General features: G+C 37.4%; 1 protein-coding gene across 5 annotated transcripts in view; it reads right to left on the reverse strand.

Moving 5' to 3' along the window:
* The window catches only part of Nup35 (nucleoporin 35), a 16918-nt gene extending 10188 nt beyond the window's left edge, over positions 1-6730 (reverse strand). The window contains exons 1-6 of one of the 5 annotated variants that reach the window (XM_076175637.1): positions 6545-6726; positions 5593-5655; positions 3688-3730; positions 3058-3097; positions 2167-2295; positions 487-602 (exon numbers count right to left, since the gene is read on the reverse strand). In XM_076175637.1, coding sequence (XP_076031752.1) covers positions 487-602; positions 2167-2295 — 245 coding nt within the window. In that variant the 5' untranslated portion in view covers positions 3058-3097; positions 3688-3730; positions 5593-5655; positions 6545-6726. Of the gene's footprint in view, positions 1-486; positions 603-2166; positions 2296-3057; positions 3098-3687; positions 3731-5592; positions 5656-6544 lie in introns of all 5 variants that reach the window. The other 4 variants (XM_076175640.1, XM_076175636.1, XM_076175639.1 and 1 more) reach the window with 4 other exon arrangements.
* Positions 6731-10376: the final 3646 nt, after the last annotated feature.

The following is a 10376-nucleotide window of genomic DNA, read 5'->3' on the forward strand; positions in this document are numbered from 1 at the left end:
AAAACTCTTCGACAGCTTCTAGGAGCTTTCCTCCTATCCCGTATATCTGTAAAACCTCCCACAGTGCCTTCCTGTCTACCCTGTCATAAGCCTTCTCTAGATCCATAAAAGCCCAAAAAACATCCTTACCTTTTCCTATAGCTTTCTCACATATCTGTCTTACCCTGTCTTACCCTTCATTCTTGCTTTGGTGACTTTAAAAGCATAGAATCCTTTAATATAACCTAATCACAGCACACTTTTCAATATTATAAAAATTCGTCACATGGAAGGTATGAACGACCTGGGACCATGATTTATATTCATTTACCACTTTTCCTGCTCTGTAATTAGAAAGTGTATAATCCATGGCAACTTCATCAATCTGGATTTAAGCAGTTCATATGTGGTACATAATCGTTCTTCACCAATTACTTATACAGTGCCTAGGAAATTAAATATAATTCATACATGATTGATCAACAGAATTCTTACAAAGAAAATCACCTATTTGAAAAAAATGGATCTTTCACAGGTTGAGGTGATCCTGGTGTTGAGACTGTGGTGGAGGAGGAGAACTGGCGTGCAGTTTTATTGGGACTAGTACCACCAACACGACCTGCCTGTGGACACAAAATATGATCAAGATGATGAGATGTATAGTCTTTTAAGGCAAAATCCCAGTAATTTCATTCAGTTGAGGGATGAACCACATGCCTAAATGGGGTCTCAATCAAATAAGATGGTTCAAGATGATGTCCCGGCTACATTTTTGGCATTTGGTTACAAGATGTTCAACATGTATATGGACATGGTGGTACGGGAGGTTAACAGAAGAGAGTGCTTGGCAGGGCTTTGGAAGTGATGGGTGAGGGTGGAGGAATGTGGGAGGTGAATTTGTTGATGTTTGTGGACGACAGTGCATTAGTGGTTGATTCTGATAAGAATGAAGCAGTTGGTGAGAATTTAGATCTGAAAGAGGAGAGTTGAGACTGCATGTAGGTATAAGTAAAGTTGATGAGATGTACAAGGAATGATGGTAGCAGGCTGAATGCCAATATAGAGTGAAAGGCTATAGACAATGGAGAACTTAAAGTATTTAGGGTTCCACGTGTCACTGAGGTATTAATTACAGGTACCTGTATGTGGTGATCCTGCAAGATGGAGAGCAGCATCAAGCTCCTCACCTCCACCAGGAGGTGCAGTCCTTAGGGACCGAGACTCAGTCTCCAGATTGGATCCAAGATCTCTATCAACTTCAACTGCACTACTCACACCTTTTCATACAAAGGGAGCTGATTGCTCCTCTCCTCATACTACTTTCAGCTGGTGAAAGACTGTTTTACACTGCTGCAACCCAAACAACAGTCCAACCTTTCTTTCCAGAGAGATCTAGAGTTGCAGGTTTCCAATCAGTAATCAATCAATTGTTGCCTCAGTTTCATATGGTGGACTCACAGCTCCACTGTAGCTGTCCCACAGATCTCAAGGGCAAAAACATTACATCTGTTGTCTGTGCTGTATTAATGTTTCCATGTTACTGGCTGAAAGTGGTAAGGGAAGGGAAGCAGTCAGCAGTTGTAATCTTTCTATGAGTGAAAAAGTAGAGGAAATACAGTTGAAGTTCATGGCAATTTTGGGCCCAGTTTGGAGGCCAAGTGTCAGCCCCCTCAGGGCTGCACCTCCCAGTGGAGGCGAAGGGGTTGATGGAATTTGAAAAGGAGAAGCTTCACTGTCCATCTTGCTGGACTACCAACTGCAGGTACCTGTCATTGGTCACATTAAGCTATAAGGAAAGAATGCACTGAATATCTGTTCTACTGTCAAGCTTACATTTCAGAAGGTTGAAGAACAAATTTGTTAAATATTAACACCTTATTTACCTCACCATGTTGACCCATTTTAAGCAGATTGTTCTGGATTATGACAATTCTATTCAGCTGATGCAGTACCACCAGAGTAAAGGAGCCAGGTTACCTCAATTAACCCCTTCAACATTTGCATACATAAAGAATTTGTTCTGGGTAATGCCTAATGACTTCACTCAAGTGAAGAGTATAAACAGAATAACTGTATCAAAATAAAGATGATTATACATCCAAACCCTCAATGCACATTCTTTTCTTTGGTATGGTAAGATTAGGTATTTATACATATATCAATTTCTTAATATCCATCAATACTTACTGTTGCTTGTGACCCCACATCACCCATGAGGTATGAAGGAAGGAATGTGCTGCCACTGTTGTTAGTAGTCTGCCCCAGTCCCACCACACCTGGAGAGCCCACAGGGCTGCCAAGGGTCATTGGCTCCATCTGATTAATTACAAAGTAAGTCAAGTGTCAAAGTTATAGAACTACTTCTATTGGTGTCAGTCTATTCAGTTGTTGCCTCAAGTTTCACTACATGGAAAAGCTGCAGCACCATAGTGGCTGACATGTCCCTGGAGCTTCCCCGAGATCTCTATGGGAAGAAATTTTAGACTATTCACAGTCACCTAAAAAACTACTCATTTGCAACTATCTATGGAAAAGAAAATTATGGTACTGGACTAAATACGACATAAGAAAGAAATATCATAAGTTGTATGTACACTTCTGAATTTCATCCTACCTCCATTCCGGTAAATACTACATACCTAACACTATAAAGATGTTTGCTCATCACACAGATGCCATTCTTACCTATACCATCAATATTTTAAACCCCATATATAACTATATACATACACATACCAAGGGCTTTTTCCCCCCTTACAAGGGAGGTAGCCAAAGTCAAAGCCATAAATCCACTCCCACCCATTTCATCTCCACATACTCCACTCCCATTCATAACCATTTCCTATTTTCTTTTCCATATATACATACATATACCAACATACGTATACCAAAGGCTTTTCCCCCCCCTTACACAGGAGGTAGCCAAAAGAAAAAGGCACAGAAACCACTCCCACCCATATATAACTACTGTAAATCAATACATAGTACTAGTAATGTCAGTAGTGATCTTAATTTTTTTTTATTTTGTCAGGGGAAAATTTTCTTCCAAACTAGATTGGAAAACATCTTCATAATTACCAGGTTAGGTTAGGTGTGTGTACTCTATGCACTCTGGTCCCTGCAAAAATAAATAAATAAATAAATGGAGAGAGAAGAAAAAATAAATAAATAAATAAATAAATAAATAAATATATAAAAATAAATAAAAAAGAATAATAAAATAAATAAATAAAATAAATAAATAATAATAATGAAAATAAAAAAATAAATACCTGAATAGATAAATAAAAATTGCTACTGATGTTACTATTAATATACAGTACTTACATGGGGTCCCAAAATACTCAGAATGATAAAAGCTATCCGCTGATATAGGTAAGAAATATATGTGTGTGCCTGGCAAACATATTTAAAAAAGATGTTTGCCAGGCTCAAAACAGCAATTCTTACCTATACTATCAAATAGCTATTATCATTCAGAATATTTTGAATCCCATACATATACCAAGGGCTTAAATTTCCCTCTTACAAGGGAGGTAGTCAAAGGCATAAATCTACTTTCATCCGTTTTATCCCCACATACTCCACTCCCATTCACCACCCCTCCCCAATAAGAACAAAACTTCATATATAAGTACCACAAATTAATATCAACTTCAGTCGCTTAAAAAAAAAAAAAAAAAGGATCAAACACATTTTTATAATTACCAGGTTATGTCAGGTGCAGGTATGTTACTCTACTCCACAGCCCCTGCAAAAAAAATAAAAATAAATAAATAAAATAAATATAAAAAAAATTACTACAATATAATAATAATAATAATAATAATAATAGCAATAATTTTATTTGCCAAGGAATCAATACGGTATACATAGTCATGAAGCGCAGATAATGAAAAGAACACATAGTTCGAAATTACAATTACAATTGCCGTACTTATACATAGGGCTCAAAATACTTAGAAGTATAATAGATATTTGATGATATAGATAAAAACCGCATCTGTAAGACTGGCAAACATATTTTAAGATATCTGCCAGTCTCACAGATGCAATTCTTAACTTTATCATTGTCTACCTCTTATCATTCTGAGTATTGTGAACCCGATACATTAGGACTTTAAATTGATAGTAACATCAGTTGTAATTTTTAGAAGTGAATTTAATTTTCTTTTTTTTAATAACGCATTTTGGTATAATGGTATTTTTTTTAGAAGTCAACACATATGCAAAACAGCAATAGAAAATTAAATATTAATTTTGTAAATTATAATACATCAACGTAATATATGACTTTCTTGGCAGGAATCAATAACGGAAAACTGTGCTAAAAGTGATTTACTGACAATAATCAATTGGAGTCGCAGTACTCCTTGAGACACCGTCTTTATTTTGATAGATTAGGAGGTCGAAGATGACAATGACAATAACCTTGATGAGCTCTAGAACTACAGGTACTACATTACTAAATGCATGTTAGGTTAGGTTTAAATAGACAAATTTATCATACTTTAATTTCTTCGACCTCCATGTCTCAAACAATTGAAGTAGCTATGTTTGTTTAAGTATTCTGTTATTGATTTCTGCCAAAAAAAAATGTATATGTTGGTGTATTATAATTTACAACATATTATATTTTCTACAATATCATGAAGGTGTGCACTTCTTACTTCTAAAAACTTACTTATAAAATTCTCAAATCATATATACACAGTCACAGACATTTAAAATGAAATTCATGTTGTCTAATTATAATAGTATAGTATTTAATGTAACATATAGGTATGCCCACAAAATTTAAAAAAAATAATTAACCCTTAAATTATTGTTGCATATGAAAGACAACTTTATTAGAAACAAAATGCTTTTTAAATTTTTGAAATAGCTTGAAAAATAAGGGAGATACGATTTTTTTAATTATTTTTTTAGCCCGCATTTTTGGCTAGACTTTACCATAACAAAATGTAAAGAAATACACATTAACTCTAAACCACTGGTCCAATTTTATTAAAATTCGGAATATTGGGGTTTTATGGATCAACAAATCACATGAGCATGTCAAAAACAATGTGAGACATCTCCATCATACCATATTTGCCTTTTCATGGCAACCATGAAGCTGTCAATTTTCAGATTATCGTCAATGAAATCCAAATCGCTGGCCCAATTGACATGCAACTTGGCATGTGTAGGTTTTATGGGTCAACAAATTACCTGAGCATATCAATAACACTGCAGGACCTTCCTCTTGGACCGTTTTTACTAACACCTATCACGTTGCCAATTTAGAAGTAATCAAGATTTTACAAACCGCTGGCCCAATTGACATGCAACTGGACATGTGAATGTTTTATGGGTCAACAAATTACCTGAGCATGTCAATAACACTGCAGGCCTTCCTCTTAGACCGTTTTTACTAACACCTATCACGTTGCCATGTAAACAAAATCAAACACGAACTGGACGCATCAGATTCATGGGTGATATGCCTACATATAATGCCGCTAAGCTCAAACATCAAGTGATCAACGATCTTAAGCTTCTCATTTCCGGGAGAAAATAGGTTGATAAACTTGTTTATGTAACTTAAAATTATGTTTATTGATGCCTTACCTTAATATTTTTACTCGGAAAACTATGTTGCCGAGTTTGATAACCAAATTTCCGTTTAAATCGCTGAAAAATTGTTTCTATTTCAAGAATTGGGCATACACTTGCAAAACAACAAGGTAATTTGAATATCTTGCAGATGTGCTGAACGCGGGAAGCATTCAAATTAAACTAAACAAAAGCTAGTGGGCCACAACAAATGGCTATCTAAACAGTACATGGTCGACAGTGGCGCCGCGCGTGGATTCAGGCGTACCTATGACATATTCTAACCTAACCATTCCATAGAAAAAATAATCTTTGAAATGTATAAACAAAAGAAGTAAAAAATGTGTTTGCATGATACTGGAATAATACCAGCATTTTTCCCAACTAGGTTGGTAAGCAACTTTATAAATACCAGATGAGATTTAGATTAGGTTTAAGGTTAGGCTAGGTAGGGGAGGGTGTGCTGCTCAGGCTCTGCACTGCAGACCACTACAATAAATAATAATAAATATAGAAATTCACAACTGTTACTACTAATCTACAGTACTTGTATAATATAACGGGTTCAAAATACTCTGACAAGAGCTATCTGATATTAATAAGAATTGCATGGGTAACTAATATCTTTATAATTACCCGATAGTAGCATACATTGTACAATCATCTAATTACCATAAAATGAAATTAGTACCATTCAACAATCACCAATGAAAATATCACTCATTAATAAGGGTAGGTGTTGAAAAGAAACTGGTATATTTTGTGTTGTCAAATTGAGATTTCATCACTACCCAGCGTATGAATTCATCCCCTCTCATTGAATTAAGTTTAGCCACTCTACAAACCCACTACCTTTCCTGTAACCAACAGCTCGACTATTCTGATAAATTGGTTATATTTTCGACGCAAAGTAAACCTAATTGACTTTTATTAAATTGGTGATTTATTGTGATGAAGTTCAACTTACCACTTCCACACAGGTGTACTTTTCGTCACACCAAGAATCTGCAGCTTATATATCTATATGATAAAAAACCACTGGCATTTAATGACTTTCCCTGTTCAACAAAATGTCTATAATAAATATTGATGTCGACTCAAACCAGTTAATTTCACTAAATCTGTAAAAGCATCCGTTAAGTTTACCACACCGTGTTGTTTTGAAAAACGATCGTATCGTGAGATTCGAAATGTTGAACGTCTTGCAAGTTGTAACGACGTCGAAACTCGAAACACGATTTATAACCCATATACTTGAACCTTTTTTTATGTTTATTTACCTATTTTCTGTGTTCAGATATTTTCAGGCTCCCTCTTCCATCCATATTCTATTTAGCTTATTCGTTTGTTTTGTTAATTGATTTTTATATTTTGTCACATACAAACTTGGGTTTTCTTTTTTCCAGAATAAATTAAACATGTGGGACTTTAGTTGTTGGAGGATATCATATCATTGGAAAGCGGTATACCATAATTGTAGTTACATATCAAAACTATTGCCCACAGCCTCCGTGTAACCGGCAACGATTACAAATTCGATACCACCCTGTAACACGGTGTTCGAGCCAGAGTATACGAAGTCTCAGTTTTTACATTTTTAACTTGAGGGATTTACTTAATTGGCACTAGATGTGGAAGTAGTTGCAACGTTTATTTTTGTATGAAACAGTATTTTGAAAACTAATAAAGTTTCTATTATGCTTAGTCTGGCCTGTTGTTGAAGATCCATCTTGAGTATCTGGAACCTCAATTTTTATGTCCTTTACTCTATGGGATTTACTTAATTAAATTAGGATTAGGCGCACAGAGAAGGAGTTTCAAAAGGTGAAGGTATATCAGACTTTTTTATGGCAGCTTCTTAGCAAACTTTCTGAAAAGCTAAAAGTTGCCAAGTATCCTTTTTGTCATTGCCAAAATCAGTCATAATCAAAGTTCTAATCACTGTCAGTGCTGCAAGCTGGCCCAAATGCTGGGGGGTGGGTGGGCAGTAAACAAAGTCTGGAGGGTGGAGTTTCACTCCCAAAATTCGACAGGTATGCAAGCCCGAATTGCAGTCAAGATGTAACATAATTATGAGAACATAACATATATCAAAGCTGTCAGTTGTGCACTGTGCAACCATTTAAACATCTTGAGGGGAAGGGCTATGGTTTTCACATGTTTAGGCATTACTCTTCCTGTCTTGCATTACATTATACTTTTTTTAATCCCTCTAAAGGGATATTATTTTCCTCTAAATACATTGATCTAACAGTCCCCAATTAGTAATTTGTGGGAGGAGTGTATTGGTAGGGTGGTTACCAGAAAATGTGGAATTTAGACATTTGAAAAATTCCAAGGGCTGGGTAATTGCTCCCCTGTTACCCAAGAGGATACAGCCCTAAATGTAATATCAACCACCCATTTCTTTATCTTTTTTTTTTTTTTTTTTTTTAGAATTTTTGCACTCTCACTTTAAATTATATAGAAGCATGCTAGCATTGAGTTTTAATATTGAATATATCTTAATATGCATTATCAATGGCTGTATCAAAAGTACAGTACAACACAGTGGTAAGTCTAATAAATGTGGATTATTTGCAGTTGTCTTTCCCACAGAATTTTGTTCTTATTAGAATGTTTGGAAGCTACTCGTTTGTTTTCATAAAGATTACTTATGCATATATTTAGTTCACTCTGTATTTCAGAACATCCCTGACCTCAGCCCAGCAGATGGTTCCCCCTCCCCAGGAGATGCAAAAGCCAAGGTGGCCTGCATTCAGGGCACTATCCAACACTGAAACAGCACCAGCATAGGATAAGCCAGGCCACAGAATCAAACGGCCCCACATGCAACCATCACAGAGGACACTGACTACCTCGAGTTACTCAACCCCATTCTAGCTATCCCCACACAATAACACAATATCTCTTCCTTGAGTGACCTATGAGCCAGTCTGGTGGCCCTTGCCAGATACCTGGGATTAGTAGATCTCCTGCAGGAGAGACCTGGGGCAACAGGTGGAATGATTGACGAGAAGAAATTTATTCTATCTCTAAAGGCACATAACAACCACAAACATGGCAAAGTTAGAAGGTCTAGAAAATCCTTCTAGTAAAATGTCAATTTTAAGTTTTGTTCTAATTCCATTATTTCCAAGGTGACTCAACATTTCATAGTGACATAAACATTGCAACTACTGTCACACAAAATTTTAAGTAAATTCCAAAAAGTAAACTACACAAGTGAGCCTCTGGATGTTCCAGCTGGATCATAAGTAGGTTAGATTAAATGTATTTGTAATTTTATTCTAACTTGATCAGCTTTAGATCTAGTTATCTATCTGTATACTAAAGGCCTCTTTCCCCCTTTGGGAGGTCACCAACTAAAGCACACACCCATTTCCACCCATTCCAATCCCATTGTTTCCCTCTCATCTTAGCTCCTCTTGGATGAAGAGTTATCCCTCTGTCTCCTGCCCACTCCCCAGGTCAGAAGTAATGCAGCAAGACACAGATAATAATGCATACATACATACATATACATACATACATATACCAAGGCTTTTTCCCCCTTACAAGGGAGGTAGCCAAAAAGGAAAAGGCATAAAATCATTCCCACCCATTCCATCCCTGAATACACTCCACACCCATCCACCCTCCCTCTTATCTTAGCACCTCCTGGATGACGGGTCATCCCTGCACCTTGTCCACTGCCCTGGGTCAGAAGCAGTGTCGCCACACACAGCACATCCACAGCAAGGCAGCTTCATTAAATCGGCGACCCCCCCTCTCCGTCCCCCCATGCATAAAAGGAGAAGGCAGGGAGAAATCCCTTTGGGCTGCGTCAAATTTTGCTCACACATACTACCTCACTCCCCATCCCCTCGCACATTCCATCTCATGCATCACAACATCATCCATATACAACCATTCTCCATTCACCCCTGTCTTCTGTCCTCTCCCGTCCTTCCTCAAAAGACATTCCCCTCTTCCCCAAAGCCCCTTTCACCCCACTCCATCCATCCACCTCATCCTAGGACATCCCCTCATGTTCACTCCCTCCACATCTGCCTTCCATACCTCTTTTACTAGTCTTTCTTCACTCATTCTTTCCATGTGTCCAAACCATCCTAATATTCTTTAATCAACCCTATCTCCCATCTCCCTTTCCACCCCCCGTTCTTCTCCTCACCTCCTCATTTCTCACTCTATCTAGCCTAGTAACCCTCATCATACTTCTCAGACACCTCATCTCAAGCACATTCAAACTCCTTCTCTCTTCCTCTCTTATGTTCCATGTTTCTGCCCCGTACATATATATTCATACAGTCTCCTCTTAGCATCCATTCCCAAATGTCTATTCCTCATTACACTCTTCAATCCACCAAGGCATTTACTCGCTTCTCTCTATCTACATTCTACCTCCACCTTCACTCCACCTTTTCCTGCCACATTTGCACCCAAGTATCTAAAACTATCCACTTCCTCCAGTCGCTCTCCCTTAATGCTCACTTCCAGTCTACTGCCACTTTCACCCCTTGTACATCTCATCACCTTACTTTTACCCACATTTATCTTTAGCTTTCATCTATCACATACTCTCCCAAACTCTGTCACCAACTTCCTCAGTCCCTCCTCCGATCCTGCCACAAGCGCAGTGTCGTCCGCAAACAACAGCTGGCTCACCTCCCACTTTTCTCCATTTTCTTTAACCATCTCCAATCCCTGACCCACCACCCTTGCATTTACCTCTCGCACTACCCCATCCATGTATAAGTTGAACAGCCAGGGTGACATAACGCATCCTTGACGAAGTC

This window comes from Oratosquilla oratoria, chromosome 37 (genome assembly GCF_046742065.1).
Source record: "Oratosquilla oratoria isolate Oo_2021 chromosome 37, ASM4674206v1, whole genome shotgun sequence".
Classification (NCBI taxonomy): Eukaryota; Metazoa; Arthropoda; class Malacostraca; order Stomatopoda; family Squillidae; genus Oratosquilla; species Oratosquilla oratoria.